General features: G+C 34.7%; 1 protein-coding gene across 4 annotated transcripts in view; it reads right to left on the reverse strand.

The window, feature by feature from the left end:
• Positions 1-1721: 1721 nt before the first annotated feature.
• The window catches only part of LOC145688102 (cyclin-D-binding Myb-like transcription factor 1), a 117429-nt gene continuing 91345 nt past the window's right edge, over positions 1722-27805 (reverse strand). For all 4 annotated transcript variants that reach the window (XM_081761841.1, XM_081761843.1, XM_081761840.1 and 1 more), the window contains exons 8-14: positions 24629-24857; positions 19465-19616; positions 17096-17290; positions 12758-12978; positions 11280-11400; positions 9665-9841; positions 1722-6111 (exon numbers count right to left, since the gene is read on the reverse strand). In XM_081761841.1, coding sequence (XP_081617967.1) covers positions 6038-6111; positions 9665-9841; positions 11280-11400; positions 12758-12978; positions 17096-17290; positions 19465-19616; positions 24629-24857 — 1169 coding nt within the window. In that variant the 3' untranslated portion in view covers positions 1722-6037. The remainder of the gene's footprint in view (positions 6112-9664; positions 9842-11279; positions 11401-12757; positions 12979-17095; positions 17291-19464; positions 19617-24628; positions 24858-27805) is intronic.

Raw genomic sequence — 27805 nt, forward strand, 5'->3', positions numbered from 1 at the left:
TTACACCTACTTTTATGAGGAAAATGATTCAGTCATATTAAAAGAGAATAAAGAAATAATTTGAATACCCACCTCTGTCTCAGAAATTTTATTTTCTTCTGTCTCAGCAATGCAACCATTCTTTGTTTCTTCGAAGTCTTTTGGCAGTGCTATGTACAGAAGCGAAGATATGTATTTTTTCCATGAAACCATGAAGGTGAAGGAATGCAGATCCAACCCTGTTCAGAACGTACAGTGGCACGTGTCGAATTCATTTGTTTGCTGTGCGATGTTATGCCTTCAAGCAAACTACTGGCGATCAACTAGATAAGAGTGTCAAGGTCCAATGGGACATTCCATGTGAAATCAACCAATAAAATGACAAAATCTGACCTGACCATCTTAGATTTTTTTGTAAAAATTGTTGCACAGCTTTATTACAGTGGGAGATGAGAAAATCCCAAATGTTACCTCTCTCCTTCTGAAAGTGTCTCCATCGAAGTGTTCAAAAATGTCAAAAAAGGGCATTTTTTTCAGTTACAGTGATTATTAAAAATTGTCATAAAATGGTTAATATTTGCACTAGAGACATCAAACAAACACCATTGTAAAGCTTAAACATTGCTCTACGAGTTGTATTATATTGAGAAACCTTAAAATAGAAAATAACACTTCAAAAATTCAAATTAAAATTTGAATTTCTCATAGAAATGTCCCTGTGAATTTGTTCAAAATTGTCCAGATTGTAGTCCCATATGTGTGCTAAAACACCACAAAGTTGCATTTTGGGCACTCAATGGGATCCGATTCAAAATTCAACATAAACCAAGAATTGTACGATATTGACCATGCGAATATCTGGGTTCAGATCGATAGCCATTTGCCTGTAGCCATTTACCTGCAGCATCAAAGGAATTTATATTCAATTTCATTTGTTTCTTGACGTGTTCATTTGAATTTACACAATTATTCATCTTTCAAGTTATTTAGAGAGGTATTACCTTTCCAAACCGTACTCAATACAGGTCATTATTCTTGTTAGTCAGTATGGATGTTTCTGAATTTATATGGGCTACATTGATAAATGTTACTTTTAATTCCTTTGTTTCAGGATTGCTGTTACAGAACTTATTATGAAAGGGAGGGATATATTTCCCTCCCTTTCACAATATTTGTATCAAATGTGTTATGAAACACAGTGACACTGTTCACAATCACTTTACACGCTTTCAGCACAAATAATTAGTCAATAAATTCTTTTTCCTGTTTCAATTATCCATTTCCACATGTCTGTGACAGCAATCCTGAAACAAAGGAATGAGTTAAGTTCCGAGAATTTAGATGGGCAATCGAGGAAAGAAATGTTAGGATGTCTCTGGAACCACTGTTTAGTTATTCTCAAAGTATGCACACTGCCGCTATGTTAGACGTAATTAATGATAGATGTTTCGTCTTTCAGATTTGCGGCCCTGACGGTTGGTAACATAGGTCCTTCCAATATTTCCACATATTCTCCCGAATCCATCCTACCAATTCTCGAAACTCCTGCTGCTAATATCCAACTACAGAAAACAACGCTAATTCTTCCCCTTCTTGCCCTCTTTACGATATGATTTGGTGAATAACGAGTGCAACTGGGGCGCCACAGAGACAGTCGCATTTAAACACTACATGTGACAATTATGTACTTACGTTGATTTTTTTTTTCGATACATGAAAACATGAAATAAATAGACAAACAATTTTTAGAAAATCTGTTTAATAAATATTCAAAAATACCATTCTAGAAATGATCATAATCATCTTGATAACATATAGCTTATGCCTAGAAACTGAATCTGCACAGAAAGAAACGTTACGAAAGATGTATTTCAACAATGAAAAAAGCTAAAAACTGCACACAAGAACTTCATCCAATATTCAGATGAAACATTACAACAAAATACGTATTCAACACCTATAATTAACTACTGGCACCATTCAGTCATTTATTATTAATTTTGGACATTTGTGATAATTTTCTCAGTGTACTCACGTCAATCTGCATACGAAGGAACAATATTACGTACATTGTATATTAACAATAATAAAAAGAAAGTTTAGAAATTGTTAACAGTTATGCCGTTTAATGTATGAAATTACAATGAATAGAACTCAAACCCACGGATCAATTGGTGGTAAAGCCACCAATTATTAAGCATTACGGACATAAGCCATAATATATTTTCTACCTAGTAGACTTAAAAATAAATAAAAAATAAAAATAAAATATGGACAAAAAAATATTACACAATGATTTTTACCCGACACGAAGAAGAGAATACAACAAAGCATGAATTAAAGACTACTAGTTAAATTCTCGTATCTGTTAATACTTTCGAGTCAGTCGTGACTAAATGCTAGTATTTACATTTCAGGCGCACAGTGGCTAGTTTCATTCCATTATGATGACAAATCAATAATGTGTCTGAAATATTGTAGTTATTTGATCTCTTCCTTCACTCCAACATAATTTCCCGTCATTAACTTAGATGGCAAGATTGTAGAATGCTATATCATTTTGCTCCGATCAGTGATTACTTATTTTATGTTCAACTCATTTTCTCTTTAAGTATGGAGTATTAAAAGAATAGGGGGTAACCAATTAAAAAACAGATAGACAAGAAATAAACAAAAATGGAACATTCGCACAAAAGAATTTAATTTAATATGTAGATAAAAATATTGAGACAACATATGTATCCAACACCCGAAATTAATTCGTGGTTCAATTCAGTAATTATTTCTTACAAAATATTAAATACGAGGCATTTTTGTAAGTTTATGTATTGAACTTTTTTCCTCTACTCGTCGTGGCGAAAAATTCTGATCATCTCTGGTTGTTGTCAACGATCAGCAGGTAAAGAAGGATGCAATGTGCCGAAATACTGCCAGAAACATCTTTCCCAATTCCAGCAAGGAATTTGTAGAAAGTGCTGTTGGGACGAGAACAAAAACTGAAGTTTCTTAATTTAAAAAAAATAAAAATAAAAAAAAATCTTACGGAGAAAAGAAGCTTTTCGAAGCAAGTAGTGGCAAGAAAATCTCGAAGAATTATGTAAAGAGCTCTAGGAAATCACCAGCAAGTGCACACAGAAAACGGTTGAGAAGATCATCTACCTTTACTTACACCAGTTGTTTCTTCTACTCGTTGTGATGAAGCATTTCGATCAACTTGGGTTCTGGTTGAAAGCTGTCAATTGAGCTAAAAGTGGGAAGCAACCAACGAAAGGTTTCAGTGATAGTATAATGCCAGCTTAATCTAAGTTGAATTTTGATTTCGATAATAGTGATAAACTAAGGGAATTAAGAGTTCAATATGCCCGCTGCCCATAAGGAAGAAACACGTAATACTGTAGCAGCCGTCCAGAAAGCACCCTTTAAATCTATTTGGAAAATTCTCCAGGAAAAAAAAAAGGACACTATAGAATGCACGCTTTAATGAAAGATTTGAGCGAAACAGTATAGTACCTTGTAGTCTTACTGTGTAAGCTAACAAGCCACTAGCGACCCTGCGCCTCAAGTGTGAATACTTGCATTTGGTTACGATGGACTCAAGGGACACTATCACTGAAACACTATTTAACAAACTGCATAGATTTTTATCCAGTATGCACATCAAACTTGACCACAAAATACGCAATTATTAGTGGCGGTTTTGCTTACGTGTTCAATAGGAATTTATCTGCAAGAATTCTAAAATATAGAAGTTACCAGTACTATTATGAATTCTTACACAAATATAATCTTTTTACAACGTATAGGGTGCACAGCAGCTCTGCAGCATGTAAGCTGAAACTCACACTAAGTGTTTCATCTTTGATGCGAAAAATCCAGATATAATTTCCGATGGAGGTTAATTGTTTTGGATCACACCTTAAACTAAAATTTCTCGTGCTAAAATGGAACGCTAGTTTCAGACACAACCAGCCAACAAATAATTCATTTACTCGCGCTTCTTTCAGCATTTTCGCATTATGTATTTTACATGCATCTGGTACTTATGTACTTTACAAACCAGAATTTGAAGAACTAATAATATCAAAACAGTTTGCACAAGAAGAAACAATATCTAATGAGTAACTAAGAGAAGTGCTCAACATATTTCGCGAAATTAATGTTTTCAACACTAATTAAACAATATTGTCTTCCAGTAATAATTTCAGCCAATCGTACCCTAGTATATTTTATGCAAAGATGAACAAACAGAATGTTATAAGAAACTTGAACAATAGCAAATTGATAACAAAGGATTATATCCAATAATATGAAACAAAATACCCATTCAACATCACTAAGTAATTATTAGCATTAACCAGTAATTGTCTATGAGAAATTTTAGCAAGTCTGTACATGTTGTACCATAATACGAAAAAGTTGTACAATAAAGAACTGCTATATTATATATATTTTAAAAAATACTAACAGCAATACAAGATTTGTTGAATTACTACAGAAATATTTCATTTAATGTCTAAAAGCCAACAAAATATGTATTAATAATATATGCCATGATCAACAAATTTTGCACTCTCTACTAGATTCTAAAACGAAACAATATCTATCAGGAGCGCATTTACAATTCAAAAATCGACATTTTAGTTCAAGAAGTTCATCATTTGGTACAGAGTATAAATATCACAACAAATTAAGCTTTTAACACCAATCTCTAATTGACCGTATTGATACAATTCATTAACTATGACAATATTATAGTTTGTGCACCCTGCATACAAAGAAAGAATATTGTTGCCAACTGTAAAATTCAGTAGTTACGTAATTAATTCAAATAATTAATTAATTGGAATTACGGATATTTATAGAGAAATTTCAAATAGAAAACTAAATCAGGAAAAATTCAGCATTCTTAAAATACATTGTTAATTATATCCACAATTTTCAAATTTTACACCTATTAACAGAATTGCTAAAAGAAACTTACAAAAAATGTTATACATTAATGTTTTCCCCACATTAAATTCTGTATATATAACAAAACTATTGTGTGTTCATTATCTTGCCCCTGGGAACTCCTTTTATACATAAGAAAAACCATAATTCATTTCGAAAGCAGTTGAGAAATTCTCAAATTAGTGAGGGACTTAAATAATTGAGGCTGAAAACAATATCCATAACTACTTTGCACTTTCTTCATGAAATATTTGAAAGTACCAATAAATAATAATAAAAAAATAAATAAAAAATAAGAAAAAAAATACAATACTGTGATCGACAAGAACTTCGCATTATATCAGTTGCACCAAACAAACCAAAGCTTGCTAGGAAGTCAAATTCATGATTTCTAATATCGCAAGTATTACTTCAGCATTACAAAACTGGGATTACTAGTCGATCAAAGTCATAAAAATGCCACAATTTTTGCATTTACTTGATCGCACTGCAAACATTACTCATAGATATTAAAATTGTTTGTTTGGAATGTGCTGTATCATTCTCCTAAATGACAAATTACTATATTTGGGGACTTCTTTTAGCTACCGAAACCTTATACTTATTGATGCTAAATTGCTGAAAGTTTCAACGTTATGGCAACAGCATGCTCACTCTGATAATCTACAAACTAGTGCTAACCATACAAGGCCTTGTATTAACAGGATAGGCCCTAGCCCTTGCGTTGCTACAAACAACTTCAAATCTGAATACATTGAGGAAAAAGAAATAAAAATCCATCAAAATAGTACAAAATCAATGAGAAGATGATCTGTATGTTAGTTCTAATCCTGCCATATAATTTTGCAAATTTACGTAAATGAAGATGAATATCAAAACATTTTCGCTTATATGTAAATCAAGTTGAAGATACAAAACGCACCATCTTTGTATATTAACTGTACATAATTACATATAAAACCCTTACCTGGCGCTTCTAGTTCATAATTAAAATGGCACTGGTTGCATGTAGTTTCGAAGAAAACGACAAATAAAAATATAATAACGACACTCACTTGAATACTGATGTATAGTTAGGAACGATGGTTACTTTCACAAAGGCAAGTGGTTAACTGCTTTTCTCTTGCAAGTCATGTTTAACTTCTAAGGCTAACGGACTACTGGGGTTGATAAGAATCGGATCTGAAAAACGTAGAAATTATCATAAATATTTACTCTCTCCACAATGCATCTCTTTTTATATTTGTACTTTATTATATATACATGTATTTTATTATATATATTCGTACTTGTTAGAAATTAGTTAAAATATGACCACAAAACAAAAAGAAACTATGCAGGAAATACTTTCGCCGTAATTTCATCAGGCAGATGGGTAAAGAAGTAGGAAGGAAATATTAAAAAAAAAAAAAAAAAAAAGTAACAGTTTAGATATAGTCTCATTACTGGCATCCAGAGTCTTGTGATAACGTTAACAGATTGATAGTGGCGAGAGACAGTGGAGAAAGATATAAAATTCAAGGGATAGGTGGTAGGTAAAGTACAGTGGAAAAAAGGGAAAAAAATACAGAAGGAAAAAGAATTATTGATGGCATATAGACACTAGTAAATTCATTCGCGTGTTAAAAAGGGCAATATTTAGTGCCAATCTTTCTGCGTCTCATTGAATCTGTGCAAGCGAATGATATATTTGTTATTCTCTAGTCCAAATAGGCCCGATATACCAAATCTAGTGTTTGTACATCTAGCGGTTGAAATGAAATACTCAATAAAATTTCTTCTTCGTCCTTTGAGGCGGGATTTAAAAGATCTCCATTGTAAATATCTGCTTGCTTCAGTGATGCCCTATCGTCATGTCCGGATTCTAAATTAAAATTTCATTTTTATATACGAAGAGTTTTCACTTCTTGTGCCTCCAAATATTCAATAAGACAAATTATGCAAGTTGATCACATGTCATGATACAAAAATGAATTGAGAAGCACATTTTACATGAACGTGTGACGTATGAAGATATTAAAAAATACTTTTTTCTTTCCCCCTGTATCCTTCACATTAAAATTTGTATATTAACATTGCTATTCTGTGTATCAAGAAGTTCTGATATAGCGAATTTCGTGTTTTTACATCCAGCATTCAAATTCCATGTTTGAAAATTGAGGATGCTTCTTTTAATCCGTCAAGCCTTTTATGATTTTTTTATTTGTCAAAATTAAACCTCAGCTCCTCGTGGTGAAGGAGGGACGCACTACTCCTACGAAAGAGGTTAACAGAGAAAGTTTAGTCTTACGTCTGACTTAAGAAGCCACGAAAGATTGATTAATCTGCTTTCAAATGCATACACAACCTTAGATATACGATGGACTTTTCAAAATGAAAATGGTCCTAATATTTGATACACTAAAAATTTTTTCTTTCTTTCTCAAAATAGGAGAACTGACCGACATCATGGAAAAAAAAGACAAATGGACATATTTGGTCTTTGTGTGAAACAAAATGGAAATGGGAAGCCGAAAAAGATCTATTAGAGAACTATGTTGAAGTAGAAACAATGACACTAATGCGAATAGAGTGGGAATAAAGGTTAGTAAGAACCCAAAGACAGTGTGGAGGAAGTCGAATTTATTTTAGATGGAAGCATGACAATAGGAAAAGGAAAAATGTACGTAGTAAACTCAAAAATGGGTTGTCAAGAAGGAAAATGTCCGTTCGAAGAAGAGCTACAAAGGGAAACAAGGTTCATAAATAATAGTAGGAGGTGTTACCATACAGGTAGGAAAGGACAGACGGGAATACGAAGAAATATTGAGACATGTTAGTTTCGGAGGAGAGAATGAAGAAAATAATTGTCTATAAATTTCTATCAAATGAACGGACTAAGAATCGAGAAAGAATAATTTAAGAGAAATTGCGCATAACATAGTTTGGACAGAAAGACAAAATCAGTAATAGATTACATAATTACTTGAATATGGGGAAAAGCATTTAGGAAGTTAAATTGATTTCTACTAGATGAATCACAAAGATAATGCATAGTCTTCTTCTTTACTGCTGCTGCTGATGATGATGGTGCTATTGTTACAAGAAAGAAAACAAAGTATGGAAGCTTTGAGCTTTAGCAGCAAGAAATAAATTCAAAAAAGGTGTTCTAAAATGCCAAAACACAAATCGATAAAGAAAAATTGGAAAATACTGAAAAAGAGTGATAAAAAAAGGAAAGAAACATACGAAAGGATATCTGCGTTAAAAAAAATAGAAGATGGAGTGACAGAGTACGATAAGCAATGAGAAAGAAGAGCATGGCTTGAAGGAAATGGTTTAGAAATATATTTGCACAAGAAGCCAAGTACAAAGTGAGAAAATAGTAAAAGAAGAAAAGGCGAAAGCCTTGTCAAGTTTCGTACAAACCTAAAAAGAGATATGGAACGGAACAAGAAAGTGCTGATAGACTAACACAAAAGCAAGAAAAGACAACACGTGAATCGAAAATAAAAAAAGTATAGTGATCGTACAACTGGGAGATCTAAAGAAGGATGGAGAAAGTGTTTTGAGAAACTGCCAGAAGCAATAACTGCAGATAGCTAAGCTAGCAGAAAGAACAAAATCTAACAGAAACAACTACATATATTAGTCAGGAAGGCAGACGCAACATTGAAAAAGGTAAGAGCACTCGGACAAGAGGAAACAATGATAAAATGACACAAGTGACAGGTCTAGTGGGTACACACTGATTTTACCGGGTGACAGACTATCTGGATGAAAAAAAAAAAAGTTTGGAGAAGAGGAGAAACCGTGCCAATATTCTAGAAACTAAATTCAAAAAGCCGTATCAGTAACGGGCCAATGTGCAAAAAGTGATGGGAAGTCATGTGGTCTGTCTGATATAGAGTCCGCGTTGAGAATTACAAACCAACCAATGTACTGTATCCTTCCAAAAGAAATTAGTAACATTATTGTAGGGTCACTAATAAACTACTGATTTATGGAACATGAACAAAATTATTAAAACTATTTTCCAGAGAATGTCATTTCCTTTTTCATTCTAAGTTTAAAATTTGGTTTGATTTGTTGAATAACATAGCTGCTAATGTCTGCACATATAAAAATATATCCAAAAGCTGCAATGTTTTCCCTCTATCGTTTCCTTATTAACTTTTATTCCTTTCTGTTTGAGTAATAATTATATGATAATGATGATGGTAGTAATTATTACTACTAATATTTGTTCCGTTATTTAGATATTCATATTTTTTTCTTATTGCTTCTACTTGGTTCACTCACACTAATTTCAGTTTCTTTACCGAACTCGATCCGTTTCTTTCACCTCTACAGAAGAATTCTAAACCATCGTGTAAATACATTGTATTTAGATTTTTTCTGCATGTCGAGACACTGAAACTTGTAAACCAGTTGACATCTCGACTTCGAATGTTTCAACATCACGAAAACTTCCTTCAAAAGTAAAACCAACAAACTTTCAGAACGAACGGTCCAGAAATTTATAGCTGTTTATTATAAATTTGTGATTTATATTTATGTCCTATAAGACAATTAAGCCTAATTTCTTTTGGACCTAACTCGGTTCAGAAACTCAATCGCGAATTACGAAGAGAGTATATTATAACCTACTCCAACGTAAATTTTTTTGTCATTTCAGATGTTGACTGGTTTGCAAATATCATTTCAAAACACACACACATAGACAGTTAGGGCAGAAATACGTATATAAACTTACCATTAAGCATTATATCAGTATTCACTGTTGCCTCCGCTGTTTCTACTTCGGAATCCAAGCCTTCATCAGATGAACCCTCTAAACCTGACAGACCTTCCACCAATTCAGCGTCCGTTTCAGTCCCCTTATGCTGGGAACACGGCAGAGTCTCACTTGATGATGGAGCTGTAAATTCCGCTAGCGGAGAGAGGGAAAATAAGTTAAACGGTAGACAGTTATAAAGACACAAGAGAAACCTACGTATTTTATTTTTGTTTCAATAAACATTATCTTTAAAGATTGTCAGTTGATTAATGATTTAATTACAGTTGCCAACGAAAGGGCATTCCCACTTTGTACATGCTACTTTCTTAACTTCGGTAAATAAGCTAACCTAAAAACAATTTTCTTCGTCAGAGAGAGGATGTAATTCTTTAAGTCAAGAAACCGTATTTAAATCGATCTTTCATTGTGAAGTCATACGACAAAATAATATGGGAGAAATAAGTTATATGCTACAACTATGCTAGCGACTGCACATTAGATATGTTCTGTCACATTACAATATCGGTACAATTTGCGAGCCGGCTAAAGTTGACGACCTATTCAACTGAGTTTGGTATAAACATTATTAGGTTTTATGAAAAGAAAGGAAGAAAGAAAAAAAAAAAAAAGCAAAGCGTTAACATGAAGAATTTCGTTTTGGAGCTTAAGGCCTTTTCTTCTCACAAGCAGTATATATATGAGAGGAGGGGATATCATTTTAACTGAGATTCAAACCACATGGGGAGAGATGCAAAACAAAAATTGGGATGGTTGGGAGAAATATGATAGATGGACATCAAATTTTGTGCACTCAATTTTGTTGCATCATTTAATCAAAATTCTTAACTTTGCATTTACGTTTACAGAGAGCGTTTCAAATTAAATGAAGTATGCAATGCAAATATAGTAAAGTATTTCGTAGACTAGAAAACGAAAAAGTACAAATAATTAACGTAAATATGGAATCCCAAAAGAGTTCCTTCTCAAAGATGATGTTAAAGAAAATCAATTAGTATGTATTTTGCTATGAAAATTACTAACACGTACAGGAACTGAAGTATGGCTTCTGCCTGGTAAGTAACCGATTTATTCATTTAGCTGCTACACGAATTTGAGACTAATTTTAACTACAGTTCATGCGCTATGTTGAGAGAATGACATTTTTTTTCTTTCTTTTCGAGTTGGTTCAGTTTAGTTTGAAAACCACTACTGATCAGAATAGGGAGTTTATATGGAAATATGGTTCCTTAATTTTCTATAACATAAATTTTATTATTAATACCACGTCTATCCACTAACCATCTCAGTGTTCTTGATTGCCTCTCTTAGATAATAAGCTATTTCTTTTAAAGACAAACTAAATTCTATCAGTGCTATGTCAAGCAACTATGAAAAAATATAGAAAAATACCCCAAAAGTTATTCTTTTTTTTTTTTTTTTTAACGGATTATATCCACTATTTCAAAAGAAAAAAAGATTGTATCCACTATTTCAAATTAAATTTTGACAAATCAACCTCCATAGAAAAGAGAACTCTTGAAAATTACACAACATGCACGAAGTAATCGATCGGAGGATTTAAAAAACTTACCTCCGACATCATCTGCAATGCCTGTGTGATACAGAGATGTTGGATCAGCGCTTGATATTATAAGCTGAGCAGAGGGATTTACCTGCACAGTCACATTTTCGTTACTTGCTAATGATTCAGCCTGGAAAAGCAGAAAATAATATATTCATATATCATTATGTATACATATTAAGATTGTTTATAGTAATAACAGTCCAACATTTACTTAAATACAATGAATAACTGTAATTTAATAAATGTTTATTTATTTATTTTTTCAAATGCAACGGTATCACAGGAAACATAAATTTTCTTGCACCGGTCATTTTAACGTTTCGCGTACGCCACTCTGCCATAAGTTAGCGTGGCTCGAATCATCTTACGTGAAGTTAAACTGATTCAACAACATTAACTTACATTAACAGATTGATTTTACAATTACACCAGAAATATACTTGCAGATTTTCTCTTCGGAATCTGTTTGAGGCATGGTGACTCAGTGGTAACGCGCTCGCCTCTGGCGTGAGGTGTCCTTGGTTCGACACTAGCTCTTAATTTGATTTTTCCCTGCTTTCGAAAAAGTATAAGCAGGTTTTTGGTTTCCGAATTATGGATGGTCAAGTTTTGAGTCATATTATCGAGAAATAAAAGTAAAAAAAAAGATTAAAAGAACATATACCAAACTCATTCCATCGTGATCAAAGCGGGTGCGGTGACTCAGTGGTAGAGCACCTCCCTGGTGCTTGGGGTCCCTGGTTCGATCCCACCTCGCGCCGTGTGGACTTTGTGGTGGTCAAACACCGTGTTCGTGGGTTTTCTCGGGGTTCTCTCGTAACCTCCTACTTTCTTCATTTCACTCATTTCTCATAATCACCGTCTCCTTTAGCCTAACCGGCATAACCGTGGGACGTAAAACTTAAAGATTTCATTTTTCATTTCCATCGTGATCAAACTTGGTATTAGGCCTTGACCTGCTACATAAGCTTGTGAAGTATGTTGTGCAGGTTTCTGGTACCCGGGTTATGGGCGGTTAAATTTTTGAGTCAGATTTACGGAAAGAGAAATAAATAGACGGAACCCATCCGATCGGAATCAACCTGGCATGGTTGATTATCTTGATCTGTTATATAAGCGTGAGAAATATTAGGTTGTACAGGCTTTCGGTTCGCCGGTTATGGACGGTCAAAGTTTTAAATCAATTCATTGGACATAATAAAAAATGTATTAAATACTGTTTCAATAGCAATTGAAGAGCAGTCTTGGACAGAAAAATTAAATTCACATGAAGGACGATTTTTTTTTACAACTATGCGTACTTCACTTGTTCATTTTTTGTTCGAGATAAATACCAACATTTCAACGTATGCAGTAAAATTTGATCAATCAAATGAAACTCTCAAGTACATTCAGACTCAGTCTAACACACAACAAAACTCTACCTTTAAGGCAACATAAAATAAAAGTAATATCTGAACATGACTAACACTTGTAAAGCTTACCGGAACTGTATGAACGAAAACTCCTGTCTCTGAGGGTTGTTCCGTAGTCAAGCTAGTGGTAACCGGACATCCAATGAGAATGGTTTGTGGTGAAGCTACCAAGTTTTGTGGTAACACTTCAACTGCCGGTGATACATGCGTGGTCGGGTCACTACTCGTAACACTAACACACTCTTCAGTCTCTTCCACTGAGTTTGTAAGTGTAGGTTCTCCCTGTGTGGCTGTAAGTGTAGATAAAGTAAGTAAGTTATGAAACAGGAAATAAAAGTTTAAAAGAGGATATTTATTTTTATCCTCTTAATAAGCAACATAAACATACAATTTTTCGATTGATTTTAGTTTAGCGTGACTTTCAGCAGCGAGGTTATATGGGATGTGGGCCTACAGTTAATTGTGGTATCCGAACCACATGGGCTCCCAATGGAATCGAACCTGGGTCTCCCACGCACATAAACATATGAGATTCAGTGTTTAATTAATTAGTAAAACAAGAAAGATAAATTTATATTGTTTTACTAATTTAAAAAATGCTTGAATTATTGTTCAAATGCAGTTAAAGTATGTGGAAAAGTTTATTACTTTGACTCTTGAATTATATGCGTAAAAAGTGGAAATTGAGTAGAAAAGTACAGTCGTGCTCCAGATAAAACCAGGTCACCCACATACAAAGCACTATACTCTCACCTTAGTAAAGTACTACACCTAGTTAATATTATATATGTTTGTTTCTTTAAGATATTCACTGTCAGGTTAAACCTATTATACAGAAATGAAAAGGATCTTGTTTGTCATCGCACCACGGGAAAACTGCTGAACCGACTGAAATAATATTTTGGATATAGTTATCTCGTACCTTGACCTTTATTATTATTATTATTATGTTACTTTGATTAAAATGCATATTCTAAGAAACGAGTTGAGGTCAAAATCTATGTGAAAAATTGAGTCTCTCACTATCCTGTCAAGTGAAATGAAATCAAATCTTTCAATTTTTCGTCTCACGGTTATGCTGTGTAGGCTAAAGATGGTGATGATGAAAAATGAATGGAATGAAGAAAGTGGAAGGAAACCGGACAACTCCGAGGAAACCCATGCATACGGTCCTCTCGAGAAATAGAGTACCTAATGCTTTTTATTATTACACTTTCACTAAAATGTGTATCACAATGCGAGTTCAAATATTTTCGATAAATCTATTCTGCTCGTGCGATAAACGGGGATTTCAGCTAGTCTATTATATTGTACGCGCCTTTGGGGTGGGGATTCGGGTTCAATTCTCAGTGGGAGCTCATGTGGTTCGGATCCAACGCTAAGCTGTAAGTCCACATCTCATATAGTTTCGCTGCTCAACGGAACGCTAAACTCAAATCCAAGTCTATTATAAAATGAAACGGATCTTGTTTGGCATCGAGTCATGGATATACGGCTTAAGCGATTTTTTTTTTTTTTTTTTTTAATTATGTTACTTTGATTAAAATACGTAACCCAAAGGTAGAGCAGGGAGTCATATTTTATGCGAAAAATTTAGTAGCTCACCAACCTCTCAAACTAGGAACATGAAATTCGGTAGATACTTTCGTAATTAAAACCAAACGGACACGTATCCTGGAGTTTTTTAAATTTAAATTCTTGTTTTAAAGGGGTATTTTATATCTACCTGGATGTATGTCTATGTTCCAGCATAACTCTGGAACGCCTGGAGTAATTTCTCAAACTTGATACACATATAACTTACAATCAGGAAACAAATACTGTGGTGATAAATCTTCCCCAGGGTGGTAGGAGGTAGTAGCATATAAAAATAATACAAAAAATGACATATTAGTGTCGAATCCATAGTTCTCGGGTTAACTGAGATGAATAGTAACTCTCGATGCCATTTAAGTCCAAGTTCAGCCTCCAATGGGTAAATACCCCTAATATAGGGGTGGGAAGGGAGTAGCATGTAAAGATAATCATAAACGAACAATATTAGTGTTGAGTCGATAGAATAGTGACATTTGCGATACTGTACTGAAAGAATAACACACCTGTAACACTCCTAGGGGGAGGGGGAAGTGAAAAGTAAAAATAATCAAAAACAACTGATATTAGTATTGAATCTATAATCTCGGCACTGCTGAAATGAATAGCGACACTTCCGATGTCGTCTAAGTTCGGCCACTAGTAGGGTAAAACACCCCTATCATCCACAGAGAGTGGGAAGGGCGTGACATGTAATCATAAACGACCAATATTAGTGTCGAAGACAGTTTTTCGGGATCACTCAGATGAATATTGACACTTCCAACGCAGTACTATAAGAGTAAGACATCCCTACCACTCCTAGTTTTGGAAGGGAGTGACATGCCAAGATAGTCAAAAACGACCGAAATCAGAGTCGAATCCAGAGTTTTTGAGGTCGCTGAAATGAATAGTGACTCATTAGATAACTCCAAGTTGAGCCTTTACCAGCAGGGGGGCGAGAAAAGGTGAAAAGTAAAATGTCCAAATGACCGAGATTAGTATAGAATACATAGTTTTTGGCGTTGCAAGCTGATTGGTGGCATTTCCAGTGAGATTTAAGCCCAAGTTTAGGCAAAACGGGCATGTTAGTTGCCCCGGTGATTTTGCTCTTACATGTATTAACGAGTGTATGTATGTATGTATGTGTGTGTGTGTGTGTATGCATTTCCCAGCAGAACCCCGGAACATCTGGGGCAATTTCAACTAAACTTGGTATATGCATACATAGACACACAGTCTGGAAAAAAAATACCGTGGGTGTAAAACATTTCTAGCACCCTTAGGGTGTTAGGAAGGAGGTGATGTGTAAAAATAATTAAAAAAAAAATAATGCTATTAATGTCAAATCCACAGTTTTCGAGATTGCTGAAATTAGTGACACTTCCGATGCCGTTTAAGTCTAAGTTCTGTCACTAGTGGAGTAAGACACTCCTATCACCCCTGGGAGGTGGGAAGGGGGTGACGTAAGAATAATCGTAAACAACAGATTTTAGTGTCTAATCAATTGCTTTTAGGGACGCTAAAATGGATAATGACACTCTAGAAGTTCAAATTCACCATCCCCCCCATCGGCATGGAGGTGAGAAGGGGTGACAAATAAAATGTCCAAATGACAGATTAGTGTGGATCGATAGTTTTCGGTGTAGCTAAGCTGAATTGGTGACAGTCCTAATTATATTTAAACCCAAATTTAGGCAAGAACGGGCATATTAACTGAGCCAGGAACTGACAGGGGCAACGTCAAAGGCTCCATCCATACGAGAATGGATGGGTATGTGTCTATGTATGTATTTCCCAGCATAATTCTAGAACCTAGGGAAATTTCAGCCAAATTTTGTACACACATAACTTACTATGTGGAAAAAATACTGTGCAGGTAAAAGACCTATATATTACTTAAAAGTGGCATGTAAATATAATCGAAAATGACCAATGCTAGCGTCGAATCCGCAGTTTTTGAGGTCGCTGAAATGAATAGTGACACTCTTGATGCCGTTTATGTTCAAGTTCAGCTCCTATTGGTATGGAGGTTGAGAAGAGGTTACAAATATATCCAAAGTGATAAAGATTAGTGCCGATTCCATAGTTTCTAAGGTCAGGAAAACTGTTGACCCGTTTGAAATGACTTTTGGAGCATAGTTAATATCCACCTCAAGTTGAGATTTTGTCATATCACTTTGATCAAAAGACGTATTCTACGTGGGATAGGGTGTTTCCAAATGTATAGCAAAAGTAGATGTCTTAAGGATTTTTATCATACTTCAATTAAAAATATCCTAGCATTCAGTATCCTAAGGGAAAAGGGGATTCAAATATTTTTCATAAACCTAATTCTTCTCGCGCAAAGAACGGGCATTTCAGCTAGTATCAACATGTGGATAAGAATTTCTAAAATAATTTGAACAACTGTTCTCCTTCAGAAGATTTTGATAAATTATAGGAGGAAAAGAAAGCCATATGTCTTTGTTGTCTGAAGCTTTCTTGCAAGGCTATGCATCAAACTAGCGAGGGAGAGCCAGCTGCTGGGTAAATGGTTAGTGGATGATGTTTGACTCCCGATGGGAGCTCGTGTGATTCGACATTAAGCTGTAGGTCCAGGTCTCGTATGAGCTCGTATACCTGTTCGAAGTGTTTTTTTTTTTTTTTTTTTTAATTATTATTTTTAAACCACTGTTTATAAAGCGAATCATTCACGAAAATTATGTAGATATACATAAAAATTACCCACAGCTACATATTCTTTAATGTTTCTCGCTATTCTTCCCGTAAGTACACAATGAGTAATTGTTTCACGTGGTATTATTCCTTTACCACATAAGAACGTGACATTACCTTGGGTATCTAGGATCATAGACGTCGTTACAATCCCAAGATGAGGAACAATCAACGCTGTATTTGCAACACCCAACGTTGATGGCGTTTGTACCTCTGCATCTACCGTCAAAGGAAGATTCACAGTAGGAGTGTCCACACTTGAGTTTTTCACTAAAGTTTGTGGTTGTATAAGGTACAATTGACGGCATATTTCTACCAAAGAAAAGCAAAGGAAGGTGTAAATATAAGAACATATTACAAAATAACTGAAATCAAAATAACATAATAGAAAATATATAATGAAGAATATTTATAGATTGGATTTTCATAATCTAAGAAAGAAAGGAATTCATGAGACATAACAGGTATAAAATTACATTCATATCGAAATTTATTTTCATTCTGCAGTAATGCAAGCACATTCGATCTTAAATGCCAGTACATAAATTTAAAGATCATTGCTTGCTTTGCAAGTATCGTTGTAAAATTTAATCCTAATTCAACACATAACAGAACTGAAAAAGTGCAACTATAAATATACATAATAAACTATAGGATACATTTTGCAAACTCCTGGAAATCTCATATCTGTAGTTTGACATTTGTTTAAACAAATACATATATGCACTTCCTAAGTCTTACATTGCAAAGCTGAGTGGTAGGTGGCCTTTTCTCTACCACATAGATTATACTATAACATAGGTCTAAGACTCAGTCTAACTACTATTCAAATGCAAACTTATGAGGCATAAATAATCAAACTCAAGGGTAAGTTTTACTCTTAAAACATTAAAGACTATACAACATAACTTTTTTTTCTCCAAAAGTACAGCCTAACTGGGTATCAAGCGAATTGGATCGTTGTAGGATACCACCGCACAGTAAGTGTACTAGATAGTAGCTAGATACACACACACACACACAGACATACCATAAGTAAATAGACAACTAGCAATATAATGAAATGTAATGATTGAAGGTCATTAATGGTCGTAATTTGTTTATTATGGCAGATGTGGACAGTGTGAAGATACCACAAGAGAAACAATGCCTCGACCCAAAGAGCTGACTGATTTCGAATGTGGTCGGATAGTGGGACAATACTTTCTGGCGCATGCCAAAGACAAATTTCTCGAAGCCTTCAGATTTCATTGTTAAACTCAATCGGGTTATTACTCAATTTAAAAGACATCTAAAGGGAAGTGTGGGTCTACATTCTGGTCAACCTGGCCCAACGCAACGGCAGATGAAGGCTTCAAAAAGGCATGTGGAACAAAATCTCAAATGCAAGACTGTAAAGTGACCTGAAAGTGAGCCGAATTACAGGTACCAGTTATCTGCATCAACTAAAGTATCAGAGGAGAGCTGCAAGACGTTAACATAGCCAGTACTGTTAAGTGGAAACAGTGGGCAACAAACATCGTGCGGCACGATCTTAATTTCTGGCCCTGCAAGGTAAATTTCTGTGATGAGTCCATATTATTGCAATTTTCACCGAAGGGACACACATGGGCCTGGAGACAATCCTTTCAAGAATTCCACTTGGACCGCTTACAATCAACGGTCACAAATGTTGGGTTTTCACTGATGATGCGAGGAGCCATTTGGAGCTCTGAACCTTCTAAGTTGCTGTCACGCTCAACAGAGCTGGATACATTTCGTATTTTGAAGAGGGTTTAAATCGCAATTTAAAGTCCAATCTTGGACAGAAGCAACGTAAGTAAGGAAGCAACATATCAAAACTTTAAAAGAGAGAGAGAAAAGAAACAGATGCTGAGACCATTAACCGTAGCATTTAGCAGTTGTGGCATCAACCATGAGGAAAGGCCGATTCCAGTGATGGCCAAGCTTGTTGTATAGAAGTTAGCTTTCACTTCCTTTTGAACGTCATAATTTGCAATTCTATTGCAGGTGAATTATTCACTTTCATATCAAAGAAAACCATATATAGTCACTAAGTTTATCATTAGGTAAAATGACATTTTTACGAGTATGTGTAATTTATTAGTTCGATATTTTTGTAGTAAAACCAAACAAAACGTAATTTTAACAATTAAAAAACAAATATTAATACAGTAATCATTCGGTTTGGTAATGGTAAACAACTCTTGATAGATTATTTATTAACTACGGCAGCACCATTTTTATATTATTTCCTTTGGAATATTGTAGCTGCTAGCCGACTGTACTGATTCCATGTTTGGGCTTCTAATATGACTGCACGCAACGAATACAGAAGATTTGATGGAGAGTCAAACCTTTAGAAAAAGTGTTACATTAATTTCTGTATTAATCTAAAACAATAAATTTGACTTATGACATCACAAAAGACAAAATACTCCAATTAAGTTAGTCAGCTTATCTTACATTAACCATCAAAAGCATACCTTTAAATGGAAGGTTCTGATGTCCCGGTAAATGCCTTTTCAAATTCCACCATTTGCCTCTTAACCATTGTGGAGACCTCACTGATAGCCAGCCCTTTGCTAATTCATTCCAATCTATTTCATTTTCTTCCACTACATCTAAACACATAAGCCTGAAACACAAAATAAACATTATTAATTACAAATACCATATAATCAGTACGCATGTTCCCCGTGATTAACTCATGATTATATCTAAAGTAGAATATCTGAGAAGTAAGCTACAATGTAAGAACAATTAAGATTTTACGCGAGACTTCAGTCAGTGAAAGAGAAACCAACATCGAAACGTCGTCTTGCTTGTCGTAACTAGCTTCTCAGTATATATCTTGAAATGGAAATGAATTATTACAACTGGTTTCTAGAAGGTTGTTGAGAACATTGTGATTTTATTGATAGTCTCAATCTGTCTGACTATAGAAACTCATAAAACCCAGAATTTAATATCTGCATCCAAAACATGAATATTCAGGCCCCATTCACTCACGCACTGACTAGATCGTTGCTAGTCTAGAATAGGTGAAACACATTCTCAACATCTCTGATAAAAACATGTCAAATGAGGTATGAGTTTGACCGTGGGCTCCTTCGTGGCTATATGGTTAGTGCACGGGTCGATGGCGACTCCTGCTGCAACGTTTTAATTTCGAAGTTAAAGCATACAACGTAATCAGTAGGATTTAAAGCCTGTAACATTTGTAAACGGTAGAGAGACATATGTAAGCGCCTTCTTAAGAACCTCCATACTGCCATCACTGGCATTGCAAGTTCACTACTGGCCTTCCTAATAGACTTTTTAAGACTTCGCAAGAAACACACCCTAACGCTCTCAACATTCTCATCAGAATCTCTTGGTCGTCCTGTACTTTTACCTTTACACAGACAGCCGGTCGTTTCACACTGGTTATGCCATCGACGTATGTTGTTGGCATTTGGGGGATCACAAATAACTCCCTACGAAACACACGTTGAACTGCAATAAATGATTCATAACTAGCAAACTGCAAAACACAAAATGTTTTCTGTTGAGGAGTCGCATTGTTTGTTACGGTCGCTGCCAAGCAGAAACAAAGGAAAGCTATCTGCGCATGCACGCAACTAAAACTATCTTTCTTACTCTTTAAATTGAGCCTAAAACCTACCTAAGTGATAATATATATATATATATATATATATATATCAAATCAAACTGCTATATTCATTTATATACATCTGGTATATTTTGGGATTGTGATAAGGGAAGTTGTATCCAAACATTTCAAGTGCTGTCAAATACAGAATGGAAATAAATACAGAATGTAAAAATCGAAATCTCTAGTAACGGACTGTTGACAATGTTCAACGGATGAAGATACGTATTTATAATTTCTAAATGCTATCTTGGCCTCACATGTGGTGCATTACTAAGATCGGAATGGAGAAGTGTGATGAGTTTGTTCAGTCCAGCTCTTACTTGTACTTTGTACGGTTTGTCTTACAACAGAATTGTACCAGGATGTTATCTTGAGATTCTTCCTGATATCTTATTTACTATTACTACTTCTAAATAAATAAATAAAAAGGAATAGTGTGCTATTCCTTAGATTTGTGGCCAAGTGGAACTGGAAACTGTAAACAAAGAATATAAAAAAAGACGAATTACAGTAAAACTAAACGTGGGGATCATACGCAACTGAAAGGTCGAAAGCAGTACTTCTTTTTTCTTCTTCCGAGAAGCTTGTGTTGTTCGGGATAAGATAACTACTTACTACTTCACCGTTCGCAGTAACCTAATATAGTCGTTTTTGATATCTCATACATTCAAAATGTTTCAGAATTCGTTACACATGAAGCGTGATTGTACTGACGAAACGTAATAGAAATAATAAAAACGAAAGTAAAAAAAAAAAAAAAGTGTGTCTGTAGAAACATTCGAAATCGACTTCAGTTCTGATTTAAGTCTCCCAATATACACGAAAATAAATCTGCAAGAGGGACAACCAAAGCACTGATGTCTTTTGGAGACGACTAGCTGAAATTTCCGTTCCTCACGCGGGAAAAATAAGTTTATGGAAAATATCTCAGCCACCCTTAGGGTACGCATTTCAATGAAAGCGTAGTGATAAAAACTAACGAGATACTTTACGTTTCGCAGAAATTTTAAAACTCTACCCCCTTAACATATGCTCTTTAATCAAAATGAAATGATAAAATGCCATCCTAAGGTAGATACTACCTATTTTCTAAAATTCATTTCAAAGAAGTCAATCGTTTATCCGCGATGTGATCACAAACAACAGAGCGTCTATTTCAACGTGAAGACGGAAATTATAGAAAATGTCGCTCTTCTTTACTTAAAAGGGAATTTTCATAAACGGTGAAACTTGTTTCCTCTTAATGAGGAATTTATATAGAGTTTTACTTTCCTAACTTGACGGGTTCGTGAGATACTTTTTTTTTTTTAACAAATTTTGAACTCCCTCTACCTCCCTTAGGATACGTATTTTAACCAAAATGACACAATGAAATCCCAGCTAAAAGTTGCTACCTACGATGTTCCAAACTTCATTTCAACCTGTTCAACCGCTTTCCCGTGATTCGATCACACAGAAACAAACATCACTATCAATGTGATTACAAAAATGTAAAAAAAGCTCCCTTCTCCTTCTTGAAACGAGAATTCTCAAAAAAAGGTAAGACAGGTCCACTTATTTTTAATGAGGAGTTCATATTATCACGTTTCATTTTCCTAACTTAACAGAATTGTGAGAAATTAAATTTTTCGCGTGAATTTTGGTCCCTCGCTTCTCCATTAGGATACGCATTTTAATCAAAGTAACATGATAAAAACATAGTTTGAGGTAGTTTATAACTATATCCAAAAAATGATTTCAATCAGTTCAGTTTCATTTTTATTTATATAATAGGGAATAAGTAAATAAAATGAAATTTCTGGTTCTACATTCCACTGTTACGCCATATAGGCTAATGGAGAGTGATGGCTTAATGAAAGTAAATGATCATTAAATAATTGGTGAAAGGGTAATGTGAGAGGAAACGGGAGAAAACCCATGGGAACAATGTTGTCCACTACAAACGCACATGGCCTGGAATCAAACCAGAGACCGGGGCCACGGTGGCTCAGTGGTAGAGCGTTCATCGCTGGTGCATGCGGGTCCCTGGTTCGATCTCAGCTCGCGCCAAGTGAACTTTGTGCTGGACAAACACCGTGTGCGTGGGTTTGCTCGGGGCCTGCCACTTTCTCACTCCACCATTGCATTCATTTCTTATCATCACCGTTTCCTTTAGCCTACCCGGCATAACCATGGGATGTAAAACTTGAAGATTTCATTTTAATTTTCAAACTAGAAACCCCTCGCATCAGATGTGAGCGCTCTACCACTGAGCCACCATGTCCTCCTTTAAGATGTAGTGGTGGAGAAAATTTTAAAGGGAATAATACGTAAACCAGCCAATAATACACCACTGAGAGCACTGGAAATGAAATAAAATTATTTGATTCAGCATTCCTCAGTTATGCCGTATATACTATTAAAAAAAATGAATGATGAAGATGATGAAAGAATTCATCAAACGAGAATGTTCGGAGGACTGGTGAGAACCCTGAGACAGGAAGTTTCCAACCTGAATAGCAAATTAACATAAAATTTCTGTGCTACGTAATTTCAAGCATTACGAGTTGTTGATTTTGATTCGTGTAAGATCCTTTATTTAGTTTCTCGAGTGTATTTCAGCAATGCAACAGGAATTCTGAATCACCCAACATATAGGCTACAATGTGGACCATTTATCTTGATATGCTCTTGTAACTTCTAAAGTAATGGATACAAAACGCTGAAATTTCGTATCATGCAAATATGGACAGGGGAACATTGTTTGTTGTACTCTTCAATACTGCCAGGTTAACAGTGTTGCTAACCCAACATAAAGTTGTATTTTTTCAAATGGCACTATGTCAAGTAATTACATATTTTAAATCTACATGTAAAACGAAAATTTACAATTTCACACTTGTTATACAGTGCTGTAAACTAACAACGCTATAGTATCATAAAAATCGTAAAAAAAAAAAAATAAAAAAAAAAATAAATAAAAAAAAATAAAAATAAAAAAAAAATTGGAGGGTTTTGCAGCAGTAATTATGCAAGTAGCACGGACGGGATATCACATATCCAAAGTACTTTACTATTGAATACCACTGTCATCATATGACGTATTTCGAACAAGTAAAAACAAAGCTACAAGGAATTGAAAATTTGACTTCTTTCAAAGGACTTTATTTATTTTTTTTAAATGTTTGCCCAAGTATCATATTCAATTACGTAGATGGTTCCCAACAGACAAAGATCATTATGCTGTTTACAGCAATTTGATATTTCAAAATATTCCAGCGATATGAAAAAATTGTTAAATTTGGTATATTACTTAAAAGGGCGTATTTGTGGGAACTTTTTAAAACACTTTTTGATTTACTTTACTTTTATGACATTATAACAACACTTTTTTTGGTAGGCGTAAATACAAAAAGTTTTTTTTTTTTTTTTTTTTTTTTTTGAATTACATAATTGTAAGCAGTGCTGCAAACTTTACCAGTATTTACCATATTTCCAGAACGGTTTGACATATCAAGTTGCTGTAAACGGCATTCTGATCCTCAAACATATTGAAGGACATCTATGCAATTGAATGAGGTACATGTAGTTATCTAAGCAGATTTTCAAAACAGACTTTTGAAAAAAAAAGTCAAATTTTCAATCGGCTGTATCTTTGTTCCATTTCATTCGAAATCTGTCATATTACGATCATAGTATTAGATACTCAAGTACTTCGGATCTGCATTGCCCCGTCCTCCTCACTTGCGTTTTTATTGCTATAGAGGCTACCAAAATGTGCATATTTGTGATTCTGTAGTAACTTTAGTTTGCAATACTGAATAACAAATGAGACACTAAGTTTTATTTTTCCATATAAATTTGAAATATATAATAAACTGACCGTGTTATTTGAAAAAAAAAAAAAAAAAATACATGGCAACAATATTAATCTGGTTCTTTTGAAGAGTGTGTGTGTGTATATATACGTATAATTATTACAAAAGGGACATTAAAGAATTGTATTTTCTTACTTAGTAATTAGTTTCATGTCATCCTCTCGTGTCCACTCGACACCACCTGCGTGCTTCCAATTCAGGTAATTAAGCCACTTGGTTCGACACTGCTTCTCAGATCTACTCACGACACGTTCTGCAACATGGGACCATGATATTCCAGAAGTCACTTGTTCACCTGGTATTGCATTTGTTAATTCGTAAACAGCAGTCGCCAAACGCTCCTCTTCTTCTGGAAGCCATTTCCCTACGTAAAGATAATAAATTTAATTAGAGGATTCACAAGTTTTGTGAATTTTTAACTAATTTTTCCACTTGAATTTGTACATTTTCAAAACTCTTATCTTTATTTTATCTAGTTATTAGATTATGTTAGTGTTCTTTTGTTGAAAAATGGTGATTAAATCTGTTTCTTAAAGTCAATTACTAGAATGCGAGAAAGTAAGTAGTTTTATCAAATTTGAGATCATGCAATAATAATAATAATAATAATAATAAATCTTATCTCACTACATCTGTGTGTAAGTAAATAGAACGTCTTCCGAGATTAAATAGCTTCATCTTCCACGTAGATGAGGGTATTTCAAATGTTTTGTCTTCGTGATCAAGATTGACAATTTTTAGGTGAAATATTGGAGAAAAAAATACTACTACAGACGTGTTCAAATTATTACACTCACGCTCGAAAAATGCAAAATTGATGTAGGAGTCCTAATTTCAGAGTTCTAAAACATTTAATTTAAGGGTTAAACCACCAATATAGGGTCCTTCATTTGTTTACTGTACAGTTGAAGTGGTGATATCACCATTGAACAGCAGATGGTATTAGTGAGGGGAGAAATTTCTGAAAGTGGTGTTTCAGTTATAGATAGCTATTGTGGTTTCTATCAACAACTTAGTCTGAAGTGTTGTAGTTGCTGTCGTAAGAAGTTAACGACATTCAAAGCGTTCACCAGTTCGAATGGGCCAGTTTAAATTGATCGTGATGTGTTTCGTATATCCATCTTTTACTCTGCGTAGTTCTGTAATTGCAGCATAATGGGGAAAAGCAAAAGACCTTTCTTCACGTAAAATGGAAGTTAACAAAATACTTCTGGTGGAAAAAAAAATATACACGGCGATACATTGCTAGTAGAGTTGGGATAGAACAAAAATCTGTGAGTAGAATCTCTCTTGAAATGAATAAGAGCTAAAATAGGGTTGGGAAGTGAGGGCGAAAACCAAAGCTATCGCTAAGAGGTATCAGAAAACTAAGAGATTGGCTCTGGGAAACAGAAGTGCAACTTCTAATAGACTTAAGCATTAAAATGGCTGAGTACGGCACAGGCATTTGGCCTGAAAGCGTTCGAAGGATTCTTTGTGCCGAGGGAATAAAAGCACACGGTCAAGAAAGAAAACAAAAATTAGAGTCTACTCCAATCATGGCAAAGAAGCGCCTCGAATGGGCACGAGGCCTACAATATTGGACTGCTGACAATTGGAGAATAGTGTGTATTAGTGATAAATCATGTATCTTTGTGTCTGATGAATGTTCACAATATGTGCGACGTTGACCTGGGAGGAATTCAAGTTGGAATGTCTTTAATAAATCGTGAAGCATCCTACTTCAGTCATGGTCTGGGGTGTGATCTCTGTCTTCGGGCCTGGAAGACTGTATATAGTAGAGAGGACAATGAAGCACGACCAATACCTGCAAGTTCTTTAAGAAGAAATGCTTTCCCAGACTGCACTCTGGTTTGATGACGTACAATTCATCTTTATGCATGATGGAGCCCCATGCAACTGGGCCAAGACTGTGACAAAATTCTTCGAGGACAACGAAATTAGTGTTCTTTCGTGGCCAGGCACTAGTCCTGATATGAACCGATTGAAAATTTTTGGAACTTTATGAAGGAAAAGAAAAGAAGAAGCACACTACAACCAAACATCAATTGATCAAGATGAACAATTTGTGGTATCATGATGCTAAATTGAAGGCAAAATGTGTTAAACTCGTACATAGGATGTCACAAACTATGAAAGACTTAATAAGGAATAAAGGATTTCATGAGAAATATTAATATTTGTGTGAGAGATAATTTTCTTGTAAGTATTCCATTTCATTTTTTGTTTCCAATTTGGATATACACACTTTATAGTAATTATATTTGAATGTTACGTACGCATTTGTTTTATTGATAATGAAAAGCATATGCCACACCCACTAGAAATTAAGACAGAGTTACAAAGCAGTAATTTGGACTAAGTTTGAACGTATTTTCTCACATAATATTGTAAGAACAGTAAAATATTCAGAAACTGAATGTTGAGTCTAGTAATTTGAACACGTCTGTATTGCTCACATACAAAGAACACAGTGAGATAAGGCTAATTTATTGTGTTTGCATGCTCAGTGTATATAAGAAGATATGTTTCAACATCTTATATACTTAATTGTATTTACTAAGTTTAAATAATGATCTCTGCAAACAGCACAATATAAATATAATATAACCGCTACCAGGTTATAGAAGGATTTTTTGTGGACACTCTGTATATTTCGTAAAGACTGTGATCATTATTTTCGATTTATACTTTATTCTGCAATGCACATAAGTTCTTTCTTCGGTGGGAATTGCTTCTTTCCCACACAATTGGACAAAGAAGTCTTTCATCATTTTTTCATATATATATTTAAAACATTGATTTTGCTGAGAGCATTTCAGTTAGTGACTAACCATTTCAGTGTTTCTCCCTGACTTATTATATGCACAGTATATATTCTATAGTTATTGGGAACTGAAGTAAGTGCTTTCTTTAATCGCTTATGGAAACATTATAATAGATTAGAGAAATACGGGCTGACCAGATGTTCCAGCAACCAAAGTGGCACCAACTGCGTTGTTCTGCAGTCCGTTATCTGTACTTTCTCACGCCAAAGTTATCGCCGTGTCTAGTGCATTATAGGCAGTTGACTAAAATTAACATAAATTGTTTTCCATATTCTGTTTGTATGTGCATACAGGTGAGTTCACTGAGTGAATTTTGAAATGAACTGCCAACACTTTTCCGTTGACCATTGCAACCCGTAGCTTGAGCTTGGATGCTCGAGGAGTTCGACTCCAGGTCTGGAAGCCGTAACCACGCATATCGCGTCGAGCTTCTAATGTAACTTTTTGTAAAGGGGCACAAGCTATTTAGCCGATGAAGGACGAT

This window comes from Thermobia domestica, chromosome 6, assembly GCF_964235325.1.
Source record: "Thermobia domestica chromosome 6, izTheDome1.hap1.1, whole genome shotgun sequence".
NCBI classification, from domain to species: domain Eukaryota; kingdom Metazoa; phylum Arthropoda; class Insecta; order Zygentoma; family Lepismatidae; genus Thermobia; species Thermobia domestica.